The sequence below is a fragment of the Camelina sativa genome, chromosome 7 (assembly GCF_030686135.1).
Source record: "Camelina sativa cultivar CO46 ecotype springtype chromosome 7, ASM3068613v1".
Lineage (NCBI taxonomy): Eukaryota > Viridiplantae > Streptophyta > Magnoliopsida > Brassicales > Brassicaceae > Camelina > Camelina sativa.
In genome coordinates, this window is record NC_141886.1 from 8,537,253 (window position 1) to 8,559,704 (window position 22,452).

A 22,452-nucleotide genomic window follows, 5' to 3' on the forward strand; every position below is an offset into this window, starting at 1 on the left:
ACAAAATAAGCCACAAGATCTAGTCTTCAGTTTAGTTTCGAAAGACAAGGTTCGATTTATTAAAACGTAACCCTAAAATATTGTAGTAACAATTTAGAATTTTCCTCCATTTTGTTTTGTTTTATGTTTCTTTACTTCTGCATTAGAATTTATTATAGAAGTTCCTCATTTTATATGTTGGTTTACAATATTATGGGTATATAATTTTAAATGATGAACTTTAGTGGTTTTATGGGTTAATTAAGTAATTAAAACAACGAACTTAGGAAGAATTCTAAACTAAATAAAAAGCATTTGAAAAATGACAACCTCATCATTCCATTTACTTAATGTGGTTCCAAACTTCCAATTTACAAATTATAATACTAAGATTTAAGAAAGATTATTCAATATTCTATAATCTTAATAGAGAAGAGTGTGACGATGAAGGTACAAGAGGGGAGATGCGTCTAGCCGTCTAGGGATTGCTTCGACTTTACGTAATGCTAAAAATGTAAAGGTGTGTAAAAGATGTGTTTAATTTCTTTTCCTTTTTTTTACCCTCAGTTTTGAAATTTGTGATGCTCAAACTTAGGACTAAGGACCACTCTTCTCTTGGAGGCATTAAATAGTAGATCATACATGTTGGTGTAATATCTTTTCACTAACGAAAATGGACTAGAAGTGGAGTACTACTGGCGTATATAATTTGACTCTAGATATGTCAAATGGAGTAATCCGCTCCAGCCAATCTACTTAACAGCGGATTAATATATTTTAAGGTTGAGCTCACGAGTTCGAATAGAAAGTCCAACTCAAACAAGTTTTTTTTTTTAACGTCAGAATTTTGTTTATATTTGTAATTAACGAATTATAATTTACCGATTTGTTTGAGAACTAATCTATGGTGTTTTATATATGGGAGATTTGCTATAATAACCTAGAATTTATTAGAAACAACTAAACTAACCTATTAAGATTTTAAAAGATTTGTAAAGTACATTTTTACCATATTATCCCTCCACATATTATTCATTTTACCACTATACTCTCTTCATCTGAATTGACCACTTTTTGTCTTGTACCATTTAGTACATCAAAGTTAGCATGCATTTCACCCACATGAGTTTCTTCATCGTCGCTAAAATCTCTTAGCTTGTATTCTTTTAAAACCTACATATACAAGAACCATGAAATTAAATATTAAATAGTAATCCATGAAAATAACACCTACGCGATGTTAAAATTTTCATATTAAAGAACAGAAAAATATATCAAAACAAGATTCTTATTACTATGACTTACCTCATTAGTCTTTAACTTCTCACTTAACAATGTTATTTCTTTCTCGAGAAGATCAACTCTTAAGCGCATCAATTCAATGATTTGTTGCTGTTTTTTCATAGCCTCTAATTGAGCCTCAAGCACCTCAATCTTTTTTGTTTGTTGGTCGATCCTCAACTGTAACGTTTCAACAGATTCACTAGAAATAATTGATGCTCTTGAATCCAATGTCTTCTTCATAGACATTGTATCCACCTCTCTTTTACGTTTCAATGATACCCATAGATAAAAGTGTAAGATATTAGCTGGATCGAGTTTGTCATTTTAGAAGTAAAAGAAGTAAAACCCCCAAGAACAGAAAACAGAGAATAGAGAATTCAATTGTTTAATAGAAGTTTTAATCTAAACAAGAACAGAGGATTCTATAAACGAAATCGGAGGATAGAAGTTAATAATTAACAATAACCCAGCCCAGAAATCCAATTAACTTGAACAACTAAAACTAGTCAATAAGGAAAAAAGCATGATAGAGTTTGTCATTCTAGAAGTAAAATTCCCTTGAACAGAGAACAAGAACAGATAACAGAGCATTGAATTGTTTAATAGAAATTTTAATCTAAACTAGAACAGAGAATTCTAGAAACGAAATCAGAGAATTCTAGAAACGAAATCAGAGAATAGGATTTTATAATTAATAATAACCCAGCCCAAAAATCCAATTAACTTAACAACTAAAATTAGTCAATAAAGAAAAAGGCATAAGAGATGGAATAAGAGATCTTACGTTGGTAGTGATTGAATTTGCTGTATATGGAGAACAAAAGAAGGATGTTTCACGTTTTGAAGCGGCGAGCACATGGAGAATGAAGAAAGTTTCTTTGACTCATGTTAATACCAAATTAGGTCTTAAACAATTAATATATTTCCATAAATATTTAGAAATTAGTTTTTAATTTAATAATTTTACAAAGAAAATCATTTGACATTTTTATTTTAAAAAGAAAAAGACAAAGGATAGTTTTGGTATTATAAAAACTATTACACAAAAAGTAAGTTAGTTTAACAATAAAAATAAAATGAGGTTACCATGGCTAATCATTAATAAAAGTGGGTTATCATGGATAATTCTCTCTTTATATATTATATTCAAAAAAAAATTAAAAGCAAGTTGAACTGGCTTTTTTTCCTCTTCCTCTTCACATTGACGCTTTTGGTTAAAAGGGTTCCGTGTTCTCCAAGTGGTTCTTTCTTCTCAAAGGTCTATTTTTTTTATTAACTTAAAACGCGCAAAAATCAACCTTTTTTGACGTTCTTGCTTACATTGACGGTTTCTTACATAAATTCCCCGACAAATGTCTCTCTCTCTTTCTATCTTACCTCTTCTTTCTCACTCTCATTTCCTAAACCCTTTTTCACTTTCGGTGCCTTCATTGGTTTGCATTTTCTCTTCCTAGTCTCCTACAACACTCACTTTAGTCCTTCGAAAATTCTCTGTTTTGCTTCCCCTGAGTTAAATTTCATCAGAAGTGAAAGGAAATGGCTGGTGGTGGTGGTGGTGGAGGAGGCGCACCGCAGCTGAAACAAGATGAGCTTGAGCCACATCCGGTGAAAGACCAACTTCCTTCTGTCTCTTATTGTATCACTAGTCCTCCTCCTTGGCGTAACTCTCTTCTATATCCTTCTTTCACATCATTAATTATGCAAATGTTGTTATCTTTTGATTTTAACAACTAAAAGATCACTTCTTCTTCTTTTTTTTTTTTTTTTTTTTTTGATCATCAGCTGAGGCAGTACTTTTGGGTTTTCAGCATTACTTGGTGATGCTTGGAACAACAGTTCTCATCCCAACATATTTAGTTCCACAGATGGGTGGAGGAAACGTTAGTCTTTCTTCTCAAACAAGTCAATTCAAAGATGTAACATTATTGAAAAGCTCTGTTTTTGATAAATATGTTTTTGTCTTTGTACTTTGTATATCATTTGTTGTAGGAGGAGAAGGCAAAGATGGTTCAGACGTTACTTTTTGTTTCTGGACTCAACACTTTGTTACAAAGTTTCCTTGGGACTCGTCTTCCCGCCGTCATTGGAGCTTCTTACTCTTATGTACCAACCACGCTTTCGATTGTCTTAGCTAGTCGGTACAGCGACATTTTGGATCCTCAGGAGGTTAGTGAATAAAGAACTAAGAATCTATCTGTTTTTATGTCAGATTTTGTCAATAACAGAGGAAAAAAATACAGAAATTTAAGAGAATCATGCGAGGAATCCAGGGTGCTCTTATCGTTGCTTCGATTCTTCAGATCGTTGTTGGCTTCAGCGGGCTTTGGCGTAATGTAGTTAGGTTAGGTTAGCTAAGAACGTTCATTCATATAAAACCAAATGACTCTCTTATGCTTTTTAATGATTGTTCTTACTTTCTTTAGGCTCTTGAGTCCTCTCTCTGCAGTTCCTCTGGTAGCACTAGCCGGTTTTGGACTTTATGAGCACGGTTTCCCTCTGGTGTGTGTATTGCTTTACTTGATCTCTCTTAAAGTCTATAACATTTTCTTGAGTACTGACTTGTTCTGTTCTGTCTCTGACAGCTAGCCAAATGCATTGAGATTGGACTGCCTGAGATCATACTTCTACTCATATTCTCACAGGTTAGAGCTCAGCGACCAAGCTCTTCTTGTTATTTCAGAAGAGATCTTAACCTGATTCATCTCTATGGTTTCTTTTTCTAGTACATTCCTCATCTCATGAGAGGAGAAAGACAAGTGTTCCACCGATTTGCTGTGATTTTCTCTGTGGTTATTGTATGGATTTACGCGCACCTACTCACCGTTGGTGGAGCCTATAAGAACACAGGAATCAACACTCAGACAAGTTGCAGAACAGATCGTTCTGGTCTCATTGGTGGTGCTCCATGGTTAGAGAAATTTATCTTTGTGCATACTCTAGTGACATTATTAGGCTACATAATTTTTAGTACAATTTCAGAATGGTTCTTGATAATTTTCAGGATAAGAGTACCTTACCCTTTTCAATGGGGACCTCCAACATTTCATGCTGGTGAAGCTTTCGCTATGATGGCTGTTTCATTTGTTTCACTTGTCGAGGTTTGAATTTATCTATATTGCAACAACACATAACACTTTGTTCATAGCGTGTATTCTTTGTTCTTATTTCTTGTGATTCACGGAAAACAGTCAACAGGGACTTACATTGCTGTATCAAGGTTTGCGAGTGCAACTCCACCACCACCTTCTGTTCTCAGCCGTGGAATCGGTTGGCAGGGTGTTGGAGTTCTTCTCTGTGGATTATTTGGAGCAGGAACTGGAGCATCTGTATCAGTGTAAGACCGTTTTCTCTATGAACTAAAAACAACCGTCTTTATTAATGATCATTTTGATGATATTGCAGAGAAAACGCCGGTTTGTTAGCGCTAACACGCGTTGGTAGCAGAAGGGTAGTTCAAATATCAGCTGGTTTCATGATCTTCTTCTCTATTCTTGGTAAATTTGGGGCCATCTTTGCATCAATTCCAGCTCCGATCGTCGCAGCATTACATTGCCTGTTCTTTGCATACGTTGGTAGGTTTCTTGAAATGCCTTTACTTTTGTTCAAAACAGCTATGTTTTTTTAAACTGACCAATGAACAAACCAATAAATTTGCAGGTGCTGGCGGTCTAAGTTTACTTCAGTTCTGTAATCTCAACAGCTTCAGAACTAAATTGATCCTTGGATTCTCGGTCTTCATGGGCTTATCGATACCACAGTACTTCAACGAGTATACAGCTGTTAACAAGTATGGACCAGTTCACACACACGCAAGATGGGTAAAAAACAAAACAAGAATCTTAAATCTTTTTGATACCTTCTTTCTATGATAAGTTTATAACCGAAACATGTTTTTTCTTTGCAGTTCAATGACATGATCAATGTTCCATTCTCTTCTGAAGCTTTTGTGGCTGGCATTTTGGCATTCTTTCTTGATGTAACATTGTCATCTAAAGACAGTGCGACGAGGAAAAACCGAGGCATGTTTTGGTGGGATCGTTTCATGTCGTTCAAATCGGATACTAGAAGTGAAGAGTTTTACTCTTTGCCTTTCAATCTCAACAAGTATTTTCCCTCAGTGTGATAATTGAAAAAAGATGCCAAAAAGAGTTCATTGGCTTGACCCTGACTCCTACTATTTATATCACATTTTGTATCTTATCAACTCTGTTTTTTCAAACTGCGTCCCGTTCACTTCTTTTGATAATGTTCTTCTCTGTGGTGTTTTCCCCTTTGGTGTAGAGAACATGCACAGCTTGCCGTTTCATTTAGATGTGTATTTAACATGTTTCCCTAGCTTGATTCATTTTTTAATGTTGTTTATAGAGTTTACTCGTGTATTGGGCTGTCAATGTGAGCCGGAACCCACAAACTTAAGAGTGTAAAAAACATTGTCTTATTATTGGGTTAACCCTCTATTATCTTCTCCTTAATAATTTTTTTCTTCTAAAAACATTATCACACCTACAGAATGATGGTAGTAGGCATGGACATTCGGTACCTGTTCGGATTTGGATCGGGTATTTTAGATTTTCGAGTTTTCGGGTTTAGAGGTATAAGATCCGTTCGGGTATTTCTAGATTTCGGGTTTAGATCGGATTCGGTTCGGGTATTTCAAGTTTGGATTTGGATTACTCGAAGTTCACAAAACTCAAAATTTTAGTATCTAATTTAGTCTAAATTATTCAATAATACGCAATATATCTGAAAATTTAGAGCATTTTTTACCCAAATTTACCAATAAACTGTTTAAATACTTCAAATTATCTAAAATATCTAAAAATCTGAATATTTTGAACACTTATATTATTAAAATTATGAATATACTAATATATTACTACTATATATTAATAACTAGATGAGGACCCGCCCGATGTGCGAGTTTAAAGTTTTATAAATTAAATTAAATTTAACATAAATGTATTAAAATTTATTGTACATTATTTATAATTTTTTTTTGTTATAATACACTAATTTATATCCATTTACAAATCTTTTATATATGTTACTATTAAAAGTGTATTTTTGTACACTTAAATATACACTATGTTACAAATATATTCTTTATCACCACCTAGAAAATGTTTGTATAAAAACATTAAACCAACTATTTTACTTTTACTTCTGCATAGTTTTTTAATTGCTAAAATTGTTGACTCAAAAAACATTTTGAATAAAAAATATATTACATAATATAGTAATCAATGATGTAACATCACAATAATGTATGACCACCATGGAGAAAACCTCGGTTCTGCCTCACCCGTTATGGAGAGAACCTTGTGTCCAACCTCCTCCAACCATGGAGAGAACCTTGGCTGCGCCTTCCTCCCTTGGAGAGATAATCTTGCATCCAACCTCCTCCACCTTTCTCGCTTGAGGAGATAACCTTGTGTCCAACATTCTCCACCATAGAGAATCTCGGTTCTGCACTCCTCTTGTGTGGAGAGAACATGTTAACGTCTTTTTGCTATCTCAAAACCTTTTTCTAATGTCACAAATTTTTTTTGATAGTAACTAATATTATTTCCCGATGTATTTGTGGAAGTGTCTTTGACACACCATGATGTAGCCTCTGTTTCTGTAACGCTTCAACCGCCACCTTGCTTAGTGAGCCATGTCCACTCTCAGTTCATTGGCTCACCTTCTTAAGTAGGCCCTACATCTATTCCCAGTCCGTGGACCCACCCATATTTGATGACCGGTTTATTACGTCTAGGAGGCTTTAAAAACTATTTTACCTGTGTTTACAAGTCAACAAATAAAAAAATGATATTTTTCTGTGTTTTATCTTCACTCGCACAGTTCCGACAATCATTTCTAGAAAGATCACTTATCATGAAGTTCTCTAACAATCCTTGACCTGCATTTTGGTGAAATATATGATCAATCAATTGTTTTAAACCTTTGGTTTGTTTACGCAAACCAAGGTGCACTACAAAAAAAATCTACATTGATAGGAGTAGATTATAACTCATTTTCTCCAATTTTCTCCAACTGCTATGAAAAATAGACTTTTTTTTTTAATTACTATATAATAGCATTAAAAAAAACGCTGAGATAAAAATTCATTAAGTGAGAACCTAAAATCGTTTATTCCGCCAGTACTTAGATGAATTTTTTTGTTTAAGCGCGTTTCAGATCCAATTTTTTTTTTTTTTTGTGTCAAACAGTTTTTTTTTGTGTCAAACAGAACCAAAAAGATTAAGTACCACGTTTACAGCAAAAATAAAACCTTATCCCTTCTTTGTACGACGAGACGAACAAAACATCAGAAAATTTTTCTTCCCCCAAATTGAAATCTAGGTCTTTTTGAGTCCACCATAGACTCCACCGTGAAGCTCGTCGGCGGCCTCATTTCGCGTCCATTCCGATGTCATATCTCGGCGAAAAAGTGATTAACACGAACCGTTATGTCTCCCTCTACCTCAATTTTTATTTGCTTCTTCTCTTATTATCTTTCTCTATCCAGATCCGAGTTTGCGAGATTTGAAGCTACCTTAACAACAAAGTCCTCAACTTTCTTTCAACTACTTAAGCTCCAGGTTCGTATTTATATGTTTTTTCTTGTTTCTTCTTCTCTATGATTTGTTCCTTTTTGTGTTTAGATGAACGATTAGATCTCGAGTCTGATTTAGTCTCTTTGCAATGGATATGGTTCGGATTCGGTTTCAAAGTTTTAGTATTTTGATTGCTTGTAAATCAATAGATGGGTTAAGCTTTTGATTGTTCAACATTTCTCTTTATTATATGCTTTTCTGGAGAGGTCGATATATTGAATATGACCTATATGATATGCCTCTATTTCTCTCATATCGAATTAAATTCATAAGCTTGTTATTTTTTTCTTGTTTTAGTGCACAACGCTTGCATGATTTGGGTGATGAGTGCTTCAGCAATAGTTTTATGTACAGAGGTATTGTAGATTGTTTCTCGAGGACATACAGAGAATCTGGATTATATAACTATGGTTTTTGTTTGCAACTACATCAGCGATTTTACTTACTTAAACTTGTTCTTATTTAGGTCAATGGAGATGGAAAGTATGTGCGGATAAGTGGAACAAGCCTTTGGTGGAGGCACAGTTTTAGGTCTTGGAAAGCTTTTAAGAAAACGTAAGAGATGACTTTTTAGTTAACTCTATTCATGTTTGTAGTTTCTTCCTTGCCTGAGTAACTATTAATCTCTTAATTTCAGTTTTGATGAATTGGTTTGAGTTAAGTCAACATGGAAACAAGACAGAGTTATTGGCATGCTTGTGGTGGGGATATCTACGGTGCAACAGATTCTTTAAAGGTAATTGATTAATTTTGGTTCGCTAAAGTTATAGATTTGATTCATATATGTAAATTTCAAACCTTCTATTTTCATTATCTTTTTTTTGGTAGATTGGTCTCTCCTCTACAAGTATCACTTCAAGCTTTGGGAAAGCAATTCCGAATCATTTGTTTGGATTGCTAAGTGTAATGAGTTGTTTCATTCGTTAGGATCAAGATGGAGTACAGTTCAGAGGATACCAATCTCAAGGAGAAGGTCTTACCTCCTGTTGAGCAGGTACTACCTTTTCCATTCTCACAATTGGTTTGATGCAGTTTTTGATAACAACAATCAGAGAGATAAAAATTCTGAAGCTGCATCATGAGAATGTTATTCAGCCGAAAGACATTTGGTCCCTTTTTAGCGTGTTTCAAAATTTTGATGTTTTACATGTTTTTTTATCCGTTATGGATCTATCTGCATTTTCTTACTGTGTATTGACAACAATCAGATATATCTAGACTTGAAGCCAAAGCACAACTCCAGGAGAAGGATATGGAAATTGCAGCTCAAGTTTCAAGTAAGATGTTTTTTGCTTAGGCTAAGTGAGCAGCTAAAAGAGAGCCTTTGCTACAAGTAAGAAAGGCTTGGATGGGTTACATGTACATGTCAAGTAGTGTTTCTATTCTTTTTTATGTTAGTTTTATTTTGTTTAAGACTTGGTGACACTTTGTTATGTAAGACTTATTTTGGTTAATGTAATTTATGTTATGTATGTTGATTATTTTATGAAATGTAAAAATATAAATCTATTTAAATAAATTTTGAAAAAAAATACAATAACAAATAAAATAGCATTAATTTTGTGATACAATAAAATATATTATAGCATTTGATTAGTGCTATGATATAGCTATAGTAGAAGCTCCTAACATAGCGTGTAAAATGACTTATAACATGATCTTAAAAAATTAAAAAAACGCGATAACAAAGCATTTCGATACTGCTATGGTAAAAGATTCTACCATAGCATACGTATTCGGCGCTATCGTATCTAGATATTTGTTGTAGTGGTGTCACAGTCTTTGAGCTCCTATAGATCTATCAACAACGATTTGTGTTTTTCCAATATATCTATTTATGTTTGTTGTAAGCTTGTGTTTGATTAGCCTATTTTATCCATCCAATAGGTTGATGAGCTTCTACTCGTTATCTCCCTTTGGGATTGAATGAATAATGGTAACAATTATGTTTGCAAAAAAAAAGGTTTATGACCAACTAATCAAAGTTGAGAAATTAGAAGAAAATTAATTTGACATAATTAATAAAACAATAAAAAAAAATATAAGTATGGTAATATATGAATCCCAAATAATTAAATAAAACAATGTAAAAATATAAATTAAATAAACAATCTAAAAATATTACAATAAATTTTAAAATACAGTATTAGGAAAAACAGACATATATATTAATTTTTTTGTCAACATATTAATCTTACCGATTCCCAACTGAAAAAAAGAAAAAGTAGGAGAAAATTTTGGTTTAAAAAATAAGAAAATTTACCTTCCCGTTTAAAAAAAATTCGCAAATAAACAAAGCTGAAAGCAATATTTTTGAATAAATTATTTAAATATGATATGATCTACTTTATATAGAAGTGAGTATTTACAAACTTTAGAATTAATAATTAACTGTATATTTTCCTTAATCTCCTTTTCTATTTTTTGTAGAATTAATAACTTAAAATTAAAAATAAGTAAATAATATTATAATTTGGAATTTTATGAAATATATATAAATATAATCTCCTTATAATTATTTTAAAATTTGTATTTTTTATAAATTATGTAATTTTTGATAATTATCTTTTTACATTATTAATATTTTTTAAAACAAAATATTTTATTTTTGTTGTAATCAAATTCCTCATGTTTTTTTTTCCACAATCAAATTCCTCCTGTTAAATATTAACTTTTACATGTGCCAAAGCTTGAGATTGATAACTTGACACATGTCAAAATCTTGTTAATGGCTAACTTTCAAAACTCAACTTTTTGAAAGCAGTGTTTTTGAATAAATTATTTAAATATAAGATGATCTATGTTTATATAGAAGTGAGTATTTACAAAATTTAGAATTAATAATTAACAATATATTTTCCTTAATCCCTTTTTCTATTTTTTGTAAAATTAATAACTTAAAATTCAAAATAAGTTAATAATATTATAATTTCGAATTTTGTGAAATATCTATAGATATAATCTCTTTATAATTATTTAAAAAATTGTATTTTTTATAAATTCTGTAATTTTTGATAACTATCTTTTTACATTATTAATATTTTTTAAAACAAAATATTTTATTTTGTTGTAATCAAATTCCTCCTGTTAAATATTAACTTTTACACATTTGAGATTGATGACTTGACACATGTCAAAATCTTGTTAATGACTAACTTTCAAAACCCAACTTTATAGAATAAGATGTGGGTATATTTGGATACCCGTTCGGATTTCGGTTCGGATCGGGTTCGGGTTTTCGGATTTAGAGATTTAGAACCCGTTCAGGTATTTTACAATTTCGGATACAAATTCAGATCGGATTTTTCGGATCGGGTTCGGATCGGATCTTCGGATCCGAGTATTTTGCCTAGGCCTAGATGGTAGATATGGCCTTTCTCATTTTCCTTCCTCTATTATAGAGTTGTATACATTGGTTTGAAGTCGAGATATTTATTGGTCCTTCTCTAGTTTTCGCGGTTGATTCTCCTTTATTTTATAACTAAAATGTTTTTGGACTGAATCCCGTATATTTCCTCAGCCCCAAAACCAGAGTAGGTTGATGCTCTTTTCATATATACATAATTGTGGATTTCTCAACCATTTAATAAATAACAAAGGATGTCAATGTATGATAACAAACAAACAGACTTAGGCTAAGATGATCAAATGAGATGCAAGTGTTTCAATACCCTTATCTAGTTGTAGCATAAAGGATGTCAATCCATAATATCAAGTCATGATCAATGCATTGAAGTTAAGCCAAATATCAAGTTGATTTGTTTCTAACAACCTACTGACAAAAATGTAAATGCAGAAGATTAAAGCAACTTAAGACAATACTAACGCATAATTAAATTATAGAACAAGTGAAATAAACTATACTAAGCAATAGAAAACTACTAACAAATGCAACTAAGAGCAAACTGAAATGAAACAGAACATAAACAAGGGAGTAAACTGGCGCTCGAGTAGCACTCGGTCGAGTGCATGGTCGAGCAGGTGGTCGAGTGGTGCATAACTGAAGAACAGAAACTATTTTGACAACTTAAACAGAAACAAATGCAATGAAACAAGACTAGATGCGATAACAGACAATCAAATAACAAAAGTAGGCTCCTAGAGATGGATTCATGGGCTGGTGTTCAAGCTGTGGCTATCTAAACTAGTCAACAAACCTCAATCAACATGAGTTATCTCTAGACAATGATCTTAAAGGCTTACTAATCCACTCTCATGACAGAAGTAATCAAGTTTAGTAACATCCTAACCCAATTCTCATTGGTAAAACCATACTAAACAAGCTTTAAGAATCAGACCATTACTTGTCAAAAATCACCTTAGACAACCAATCTCTAGGGCTAAGCATGATGATCTCTAGCATTAGCTTTATCTAACAACCTAAACATTGTTATGATGCAAGGAAGCTTAAGATCTGTTCTTACCCTCTCAGATATAAGAACAACTTACAGCTCATCTAATCTAGAAGAGATATATTATCAAACAAGCTTGAACAATCCAAACAACCACAGCCCTAAACCAGCCTAATCTATCTCTAGAATCCTAACTCACTTCTCAGATGAACAAATCATGATGATGATAAACTCAAAACCAGAAAATGATGAAACTAACATGATGAGATAGATAAGAGAGAGATCTACAACTTAATATAAAGAAGCAAACTCAGATTCTCAACATATAAAGAGTTATAGAGTTTACACTATGAAAATCTGGAAAAAGGTAAGAACGAAAGTGCTAAATGATGCAGAAACATAAATAAAACCCAAAAGGGGTAAAAACTAGGTTTGAGGTGGCTACAGATATTTTTCTGATCTAAGCTTACTTTTTGGCGGCCATAGAGTACAAAGGATATTTATAGGATAAGAGGGAAGGAAGCCCAAAATTAGCTAACAGACAAAACACTAAGGCGGTTAGAAGTGCTCGACCATGCACGGTCGAGTGCATTGGTCGAGTGGTCGGTCCGTCAAGTAGCTCCAGTCTTCAATCTAGGATGATATCTGTTCAGTAAAACAGTGATACCTCTTGCACTACACCTCAGATTGACATGATACCACCGACATTGGAAAGATAACTCGATTGTCTACAACTTTTATGAGGATGCTGAAGCTAAATCTCAATGGAAGATTTTCATTCGAATCGATATTTGAGGAGCTCGTTATGAATCCGACCGAGTGCTCGACAGTGTGCCTGGTCGAGTGGTATGCTCGAGTGCTTTATTTTATGTTCTTCATGCTTCTAGTCCTCTTGTTTAGCTCCAGAAATAACACCAAGTCCTTCTTTACCCTTTTAAAGCTTCATAACACCTAATAATACTCCAAATTCACAAATGTATGCAATGCATGCTTCTAAACATCCTAAGTGCATATTTGGATAGAAATGGATATAAAACCTAAGGAATCACTTCTATATGATGCAAAACATGAACTAAACAAGGTCTAAAATATGGTAAAATACAGTGACATCAGGGTTTTTTTTTTACTTCGCTTCCTTTGTTTAAGAAAATGAAACCATGATTTTACCTTTTTGATGCTATAGATTAACGATTGGCTTAGAAATATTCAAACTTCAACTCTCATCATCAATCTCTCTATTTAAAATCTCTCCATCGTGTGTGTTTCAAGCTACGTTGCACGAAAGCTTCATTCAAAGTCCACTTTCCGCTTTGAAACCAGATTCGTAATTGGAAATTCTCCAAACCTTTTGGAATCTCGCTTATGTGTCACTTCCGAAAAATCACATTGGAAACTCGTTAGAAGCTTACGCTTCTCTTTTTGAAGCTTGTGCTTCTCTTTTCGAAGCTTGTGTTTCCATTTTTCATACTTGATATTACAAATAAATAAATAAACTGATCGAATTGATTGTTTATAATTTTATTATACAAACAAACTCCTAAAAGTTAATTTTATGATTTATTAATTTTTCATACTGAAATTTGTAATGCTTTATTAAAGATATTTAGGAATGTAACAATGATATAAAATTTTATGTAAAATGTTGAAAAGTAATTAACTGAGTTTAATTAATTTTGAGAGGCAAGGAATTTGATGATTTTCTCTTGACATCACAAAATAACCTATTTGATTATTTTTTGCTTTAAAAGACGCTAGAGAGAGGGGTCGAACCTCTGACCTTGTGGTTAACAGCCGCATGCTCTAACCAACTGAGCTACTCTAACTGTTAATAACCTATTTAATTTATATTTTATTATTTTTAGTTGAGTTATCTATAGCTTCTATAATTATGTGATTTACTAAAATATTTAAATGATTTGATGTTTAACATTATATAAATTAATATTTTTATATATGCTTTTAACGCATATCTGTTTTCAAGATTTTTTTTTATAAAAACAACTTCCACGTTTCGCTTCCGCGTATCATTTTTGATTCTATGCAACATAGATTTCAAGCAGATCCGGCTCAAAACATTATTGGACAATGTGCTGTATTGGATTTTTTTTTTAAAAGTTTAGCCTAAATATTTAATATTTTTAAATTGAACCCTATTATACTATTACTTAACATTTTAGAGCCTTAAATTACAAAAAAAAAAAACTAGAAAATGGGACCATGCATTTGCACACTTTAGAGTACTCCCTACACTTTATAGCATTTTCACAAATTTAGAGTATTCTCTGTTATCTTCTCCTTAATAATTTTTTTCTTCTAAAAACATTGTCACACCTACAGAATGATGGTAAATATAACCTTTCTCATTTCCCCTCCTCTGTTATAGAGTTGTATACACATGTTTGAAGTCGAGATTTTTATTGGTCCTTCTCTAGTTTTCGCGGTTGATTCTTTTTTTTTTTATATAACTAAAAGGTTTTTGGACTGAATCCCGTATATTTCCTCAGCCCCAAAACCAGAGTAGGTTGATGCTCTTTTCATGTATACATAATTGTGGATTTGTCAACTATTTGATAAATACCAAAGGGAGTTTTTTTTTTTACTTTGCTTCCTTTTTTTGAGAACATGAAACCATGATTATACCTTTTTGATGCTATAGATTAAAGATTGGCTTAGAAAGATTCAAACTTCAACACTCGTCATCAATCTCTCTCTTTAAAATCTCTCCATCGTGTGTGTTTCAAACTACATTGCACGAAAGCTTCATTCAAAGTCCGCTTTTCGCTTTGAAACCAGATTCGTAATTGAAAATTCTCCAAATCTTTTGGAATCCCGCTTATGTGACACTTTCGAAAAAATCATCATTGGAAACTCGTTGGAAGCTTATGCTTCTCTTTTCGAAGCTTGTGCTTCTCTTTTCGAAGCTTGTGTTTCCATTTTTCATACTTGATATTACAAATAAATAAATAAACTGATCGAATTGATTGTTTATAAATTTTTTATACAAAGAAACTCCTACAAGTTAATTTTATGATTTATTAATTTTTCATACTGAAATTTGTAATGCTTTATTAAAGATATTTATGAATGTAACAATGATATAAAACTTTATGTAAAATGTTGAAAAGTAATTAACTAAGTTTAATTAATTTTGAGAGGCAAATAATTTGATGATTTTCTCTTGACATCACAAAATAACCTATTTGATTTTTTTTTGCTTTAAAAAACGCTAGAGAGAGGGGTCGAACCTCTGACCTTATTGTTAACAGCCACACACTCTAACCAACTGAGCTACTCTAACTGTTGATAACCTATTTAATTTATATTTTATTATTTTTAGTTGAGTTATCTATAGCTTCTATAATTATGTGATTTACTAAAAATATTTAAATGATTTGATGTTTCATATTATATAAATTAAAATTTTTATATATGCTTTTAACACATATCTGTTTTCAAGATTTTTTTATATAAAAACAACTTCCACGTTTCGCTTCCGCGTATCATTTTTGATTCTATGCAACATAGATATCAAGCAGATCCGGCTCAAAACATTATTGGACTATGTGCTGTATTGGATTTTTTTAAAAAAAATTTAGCCTAAATATTTAATATTTTTAAATTGAACCCTATTATACTATTACTTAACATTTTAGGGCCTTAAAATACAAAAAAAAAAAACTAGAAAATGGGACCATGCATTTGCACACTTTAGAGTACTCCCTACACTTTATAGCATTTGCACAAATTTAGAGTATTCTCTCTTATCTTCTCCTTAATAATTTGTTTCTTCTAAAAACACTGTCACACCTACAGAATGATGGTAGATATGGCCTTTCTCATTTCCCTTCCTCTGTTATAGAGTTGTATACACTGGTTTGAAGTCAATATATTTATTGGTTCTTCTCTAGTTTTCGCGGTTGATTCTTTTTTTTTTATATAACTAAAAGGTTTTTGGACTGAATCCCGTATATTTCCTCAGCCCCAAAACCAGAGTAGGTTGATGCTCTTTTCATGTATACATAATTGTGGATTTGTCAACTATTTAATAAATACCAAATGGAGTTTTTTTTTACTTCGCTTCCTTTGTTTGAGAACATGAAACCATGATTTTACCTTTTTGATGCTATAGATTAAAGATTGGCTTAGAAAGATTCAAACTTTAACACTCGTCATCAATCTCTCTCTTTAAAATCTCTCCATCGTGTGTGTTTCAAACTACATTGCACGAAAGCTTCATTCAAAGTCCGCTTTTCGCTTTGAAACCAGATTCGTAATTGGAAATTCTCCAAACCTTTTGGAATCCCGCTTATGTGGATCTTTCGAAAAAATCATCATTGAAAACTCGTTGGAAGCTTACGCTTCTCTTTTCGAACCTTGTGCTTCTCTTTTCGAAGCTTGTGTTTCCATTTTTCATACTTGATATTACAAATAAAGAAATAAACTGATCGAATTGATTGTTTATAATTTTTTTATACAAACAAACTCCTAAAAGTTAATTTTATGATTTATTAATTTTTCATACTTAAATTTGTAATGCTTTATTAAAGATATTTAGGAATGTAACAATGATATAAAATTTTATGTAAAATGTTGAAAAGTAATTAACTAAGTTTAATTAATTTTCAGAGGCAAGGAATTTGATTATTTTCTCTTGACATCACAAAATAACCTATTTGATTATTTTTTGCTTTAAAAAATGCTAGAGAGAGGGGTCGAACCTCTGACCTTGTGGTTAACAGCTGCATGCTCTAACCAACTGAGCTACTCTAACTGTTAATAACCTATTTAATTTATATTTTATTATTTTTAGTTGAGTTATCTATAGCTTCTATAATTATGTGATTTACTAAAGATATTTAAATGATTTGATGTTTAACATTATATAAATTAATATTTTTATATATGCTTTTAACGCATATCTGTTTTCAAGATTTTTTTTTATAAAAACAACTTCCACGTTTCGCTTCCGCGTATCATTTTTGATTCTATGCAACATAGATTTCAAGCAGATCCTGCTCAAAACATTATTGGACTATGTGCTGTATTGGATTTTTTTTTAAAAAAATTTAGCCTAAATATTTAATATTTTTAAATTGAACCCTATTATACTATTACTTAACATTTTAGGGCCTTAAAATACAAAAAAAAAAAAAAAAACTAGAAAATGGGACCATGCATTTGCACACTTTAGAGTACTCCCTACACTTTATAGCATTTTCACAAATTTAGAGTATTCTCTGTTATCTTCTCCTTAATAATTTTTTTCTTCTACAAACACTGTCACATCTATAGAATGATGGTAGATATGGCCTTTCTCATTTCCCTTCCTCTGTTATAGAGTTGTATACACTGGTTTGAAGTCAATATATTTATTGGTTCTTCTCTAGTTTTCGCGGTTGATTTTTTTTTATTTTATATATAAATAAAAGGTTTTTGGACTGAATCCCGTATATTTCCTCAGCCCCAAAACCAGAGTAGGTTGATGCTCTTTTCATGTACACATAATTGTGGATTTGTCAACTATTTAATAAATACCAAATGGAGTTTTTTTTTTACTTCGCTTCCTTTGTTTGAGAACATGAAACCATGATTTTACCTTTTTGATGCTATAGATTAAAGATTGGCTTAGAAAGATTCAAACTTTAACACTCGTCATCAATCTCTCTCTTTAAAATCTCTCCATCGTGTGTGTTTCAAACTACATTGCACGAAAGCTTCATTCAAAGTCCGCTTTTCGCTTTGAAACCAGATTCGTAATTGGAAATTCTCCAAACCTTTTGGAATCCCGCTTATGTGGCACTTTCGGAAAAATCATCATTGAAAACTCGTTGGAAGCTTACGCCTCTCTTTTCGAACCTTGTGCTTCTCTTTTCGAAGCTTGTGTTTCCATTTTTCATACTTGATATTACAAATAAATAAATAAACTGATCGAATTGATTGTTTATAAATTTTTTATACAAAGAAACTCCTACAAGTTAATTTTATGATTTATTAATTTTTCATACTGAAATTTGTAATGCTTTATTAAAGATATTTAGGAATGTAACAATGATATAAAATTTTATGTAAAATGTTGAAAAGTAATTAACTAAGTTTAATTAATTTTGAGAGGCAAGGAATTTGATGATTTTCTCTTGACATCACAAAATAACCTATTTGATTATTTTTTGCTTTAAAAATGCTAGAGATAGGGGTCGAACCTCTAACCTTGTGGTTAACAGCCACATGCTCTAACCAAGTGAGCTACTCTAACTATTCATAACCTATTTAATTTATATTTTATTATTTTTAGTTGAGTTATCTATAGCTTCTATAATTATGTGATTTACTAAAAATATTTAAATGATTTGATGTTTAACATTATATAAATTAATATTTTTATATATGCTTTTAACGCATATCTGTTTTCAAGATTTTCTTTTATAAAAACAACTTCCACGTTTTGCTTCCGCGTATCATTTTTGATTCTATGCAACATAGATTTCAAGCAGATCCGGCTCAAAACATTATTGGACAATGTGCTGTATTGGATTTTTTTTTTAAAAATTTTAGCCTAAATAATTAATATTTTTAAATTGAACCCTATTATACTATTACTTAACATTTTAGGGCCTTAAAATACAAAAAAAAAAAAAAAAAACTAGAAAATGGGACCATGCATTTGCACACTTTAGAGTACTCCCTACACTTTATAGCATTTTCACAAATTTAGAGTATTCTCTGTTATCTTCTCCTTAATAATTTTTTTCTTCTACAAACACTGTCACATCTATAGAATGATGGTAGATATGGCCTTTCTCATTTCCCTTCCTCTGTTATAGAGTTGTATACACTGGTTTGAAGTCAATATATTTATTGGTTCTTTTCTAGTTTTCGCGGTTGATTTTTTTTTATTTTATATATAAATAAAAGGTTTTTGGACTGAATCCCGTATATTTCCTCAGCCCCAAAACCAGAGTAGGTTGATGCTCTTTTCATGTATACATAATTGTGGATTTGTCAACTATTTAATAAATACCAAATGGAGTTTTTTTTTTACTTCGCTTCCTTTGTTTGAGAACATGAAACCATGATTTTACCTTTTTGATGCTATAGATTAAAGATTGGCTTAGAAAGATTCAAACTTTAACACTCGTCATCAATCTCTCTCTTTAAAATCTCTCCATCGTGTGTGTTTCAAACTACATTGCACGAAAGCTTCATTCAAAGTCCGCTTTTCGCTTTGAAACCAGATTCGTAATTGGAAATTCTCCAAACCTTTTGGAATCCCGCTTATGTGGCACTTTCGAAAAAATCATCATTGAAAACTCGTTGGAAGCTTACGCCTCTCTTTTCGAACCTTGTGCTTCTCTTTTCGAAGCTTGTGTTTCCATTTTTCATACTTGATATTACAAATAAATAAATAAACTGATCGAATTGATTGTTTATAAATTTTTTATACAAAGAAACTCCTACAAGTTAATTTTATGATTTATTAATTTTTCATACTGAAATTTGTAATGCTTTATTAAAGATATTTAGGAATGTAACAATGATATAAAATTTTATGTAAAATGTTGAAAAGTAATTAACTAAGTTTAATTAATTTTGAGAGGCAAGGAATTTGATGATTTTCTCTTGACATCACAAAATAACCTATTTGATTATTTTTTGCTTTAAAAATGCTAGAGATAGGGGTCGAACCTCTAACCTTGTGGTTAACAGCCACATGCTCTAACCAAGTGAGCTACTCTAACTATTCATAACCTATTTAATTTATATTTTATTATTTTTAGTTGAGTTATCTATAGCTTCTATAATTATGTGATTTACTAAAAATATTTAAATGATTTGATGTTTAACATTATATAAATTAATATTTTTATATATGCTTTTAACGCATATCTGTTTTCAAGATTTTCTTTTATAAAAACAACTTCCACGTTTTGCTTCCGCGTATCATTTTTGATTCTATGCAACATAGATTTCAAGCAGATCCGGCTCAAAACATTATTGGACAATGTGCTGTATTGGATTTTTTTTTTAAAAATTTTAGCCTAAATAATTAATATTTTTAAATTGAACCCTATTATACTATTACTTAACATTTTAGAGCCTTAAAATACAAAAAAAAAAACTAGAAAATGGGACCATGCATTTGCACACTTTAGAGTACTCCCTACACTTTATAGCATTTTCACAAATTTAGAGTATTCTCTGTTATCTTCTCCTTAATAATTTTTTTCTTCTAAAAACACTGTCACACCTACAGAATGATGGTAGATATGGCCTTTCTCATTTTCCTTCCTCTGTTATAGAGTTGTATACACTGGTTTGAAGTTGAGATTTTTATTGGTCCTTCTCTAGTTTTCGCGGTTGATTCTTTTTTTTTATATATAAATAAAAGGTTTTTGGACTGAATCCCGTATATTTCCTCAGCCCCAAAACCAGAGTAGGTTGATGCTCTTTTCATGTATACATAATTGTGGATTTGTCAACTATTTAATACCAAATGGAGTTTTTTTTTTTTACTTCGCTTCCTTTGTTTGAGAACATGAAACCATGATTTTACCTTTTGATGCTATAGATTAAAGATTGGCTTAGAAAGATTCAAACTTTAACACTCGTCATCAATCTCTCTCTTTAAAATCTCTCCATCGTGTGTGTTTCAAACTACATTGCACGAAAGCTTCATTCAAAGTCCGCTTTTCGCTTTGAAACCAGATTCGTAATTGGAAATTCTCCAAACCTTTTGGAATCCCGCTTATGTGGCACTTTCGAAAAAATCATCATTGAAAACTCGTTGGAAGCTTACGCCTCTCTTTTCGAACCTTTTGCTTCTCTTTTCGAAGCTTGTGTTTCCATTTTTCATACTTGATATTACAAATAAATAAATAAACTGATCGAATTGATTGTTTATAAATTTTTTATACAAAGAAACTCCTACAAGTTAATTTTATGATTTATTAATTTTTCATACTGAAATTTGTAATGCTTTATTAAAGATATTTAGGAATGTAACAATGATATAAAATTTTATGTAAAATGTTGAAAAGTAATTAACTAAGTTTAATTAATTTTGAGAGGCAAGGAATTTGATGATTTTCTCTTGACATCACAAAATAACCTATTTGATTATTTTTTGCTTTAAAAAACGCTAGAGAGAGGGGTCGAACCTCTGACCTTGTGGTTAACAGCCACATGCTCTAACCAACTGAGCTACTCTAACTGTTAATAACCTATTTAATTTATATTTTATTATTTTTAGTTGAGTTATCTATAGCTTCTATAATTATGTGATTTACTAAAAATATTTAAATGATTTGATGTTTCATATTATATAAATTAATATTTATTTATATGCTTTTAACACATATCTGTTTTCAAGATTTTTTTATATAAAAACAACTTCCACATTTCGCTTCCGCGTATCATTTTTGATTCTATGCAACATAGATTTCAAGCAGATCCGGCTCAAAACATTATTGGACTATGTGCTGTATTGGATTTTTTTTTAAAAAATTTAGCCTAAATATTTAATATTTTTAAATTGAACCCTATTATACTATTACTTAACATTTTAGGGCCTTAAAATACAAAAAAAAAAATCTAGAAAATGGGACCATGCATTTGCACACTTTAGAGTACTCCCTACACTTTATAGCATTTGCACAAATTTAGAGTATTCTCTGTTATCTTCTCCTTAATAATTTCTTTCTTCTAAAAACACTGTCACTCTTACAGAATGATGGTAGATATGTCCTTTCTCATTTCCCTTCCTCTGTTATAGAGTTGTATACACTGGTTTGAAGTCAATATATTAATTGGTTCTTCTCTAGTTTTCGCGGTTGATTCTTTTTTTTTATATATAACTAAAAGGTTTTTGGACTGAATCCCGTATATTTCCTCAGCCCCAAAACCAGAGTAGGTTGATGCTCTTTTCATGTATACATAATTGTGGATTTGTCAACTATTTAATAAATACCAAATGGAGTTTTTTTTTACTTCGCTTCCTTTGTTTGAGAACATGAAACCATGATTTTACCTTTTTGATGCTATAGATTAAAGATTGGCTTAGAAAGATTCAAACTTTAACACTCGTCATCAATCTCTCTCTTTAAAATCTCTCCATCGTGTGTGTTTCAAACTACATTGCACGAAAGCTTCATTCAAAGTCCGCTTTTCGCTTCGAAACCAGATTCGTAATTGGAAATTCTCCAAACCTTTTGGAATCCCGCTTATGTGGCACTTTCGAAAAA

The 22,452-nt window shown here is 31.3% G+C and overlaps 1 protein-coding gene and 3 non-coding genes across 5 annotated transcripts; 1 reads left to right on the forward strand and 3 right to left on the reverse strand.

Annotated features, from left to right (window-relative positions):
- The first annotated feature begins 2,558 nt into the window (after positions 1 to 2,558).
- Positions 2,559 to 5,608, forward strand: LOC104704440 (nucleobase-ascorbate transporter 7-like). 2 transcript variants are annotated; one of them, XM_087456348.1, is made up of 12 exons: positions 2,559 to 2,923; positions 3,046 to 3,143; positions 3,253 to 3,429; positions 3,504 to 3,604; positions 3,687 to 3,762; positions 3,846 to 3,905; positions 3,987 to 4,171; positions 4,265 to 4,361; positions 4,459 to 4,595; positions 4,666 to 4,835; positions 4,921 to 5,081; positions 5,168 to 5,608. In XM_087456348.1, the coding sequence occupies exons 1-12, from the start codon at positions 2,800 to 2,802 to the stop codon at positions 5,384 to 5,386; spliced, it is 1,605 nt and encodes a 534-aa protein (XP_087312474.1). In that variant the 5' UTR covers positions 2,559 to 2,799; the 3' UTR covers positions 5,387 to 5,608. The 2 variants fall into 2 exon arrangements, with proteins under 2 accessions (XP_087312474.1, XP_087312473.1); XM_087456347.1 differs by having other exon boundaries at positions 2,569 to 2,923; positions 4,452 to 4,597.
- An 8,355-nt stretch (positions 5,609 to 13,963) lies between these two features.
- On the reverse strand, positions 13,964 to 14,037 carry TRNAN-GUU (transfer RNA asparagine (anticodon GUU)). Its single transcript has one exon. It is a non-coding gene; the product is annotated as a tRNA-Asn (tRNA).
- Positions 14,038 to 16,911: 2,874 nt separating this feature from the next.
- On the reverse strand, positions 16,912 to 16,985 carry TRNAN-GUU (transfer RNA asparagine (anticodon GUU)). Its single transcript has one exon. It is a non-coding gene; the product is annotated as a tRNA-Asn (tRNA).
- Positions 16,986 to 21,348: 4,363 nt separating this feature from the next.
- TRNAN-GUU (transfer RNA asparagine (anticodon GUU)) lies at positions 21,349 to 21,422 on the reverse strand. Its single transcript has one exon. It is a non-coding gene; the product is annotated as a tRNA-Asn (tRNA).
- Positions 21,423 to 22,452: the final 1,030 nt, after the last annotated feature.

Bases quoted from the DNA above. Each gene is read 5' to 3' on its own strand.
- LOC104704440 (XM_087456347.1), top strand. From the start codon at position 2,800: ATGGCTGGTGGTGGTGGTGGTGGAGGAGGCGCACCGCAGCTGAAACAA. The intron at 2,924-3,045 runs GTAACTCTCTTC...TTTGATCATCAG, and splicing joins CACTAGTCCTCCTCCTTGGC to CTGAGGCAGTACTTTTGGGT. The intron at 4,836-4,920 runs GTAGGTTTCTTG...ATAAATTTGCAG, and splicing joins CCTGTTCTTTGCATACGTTG to GTGCTGGCGGTCTAAGTTTA.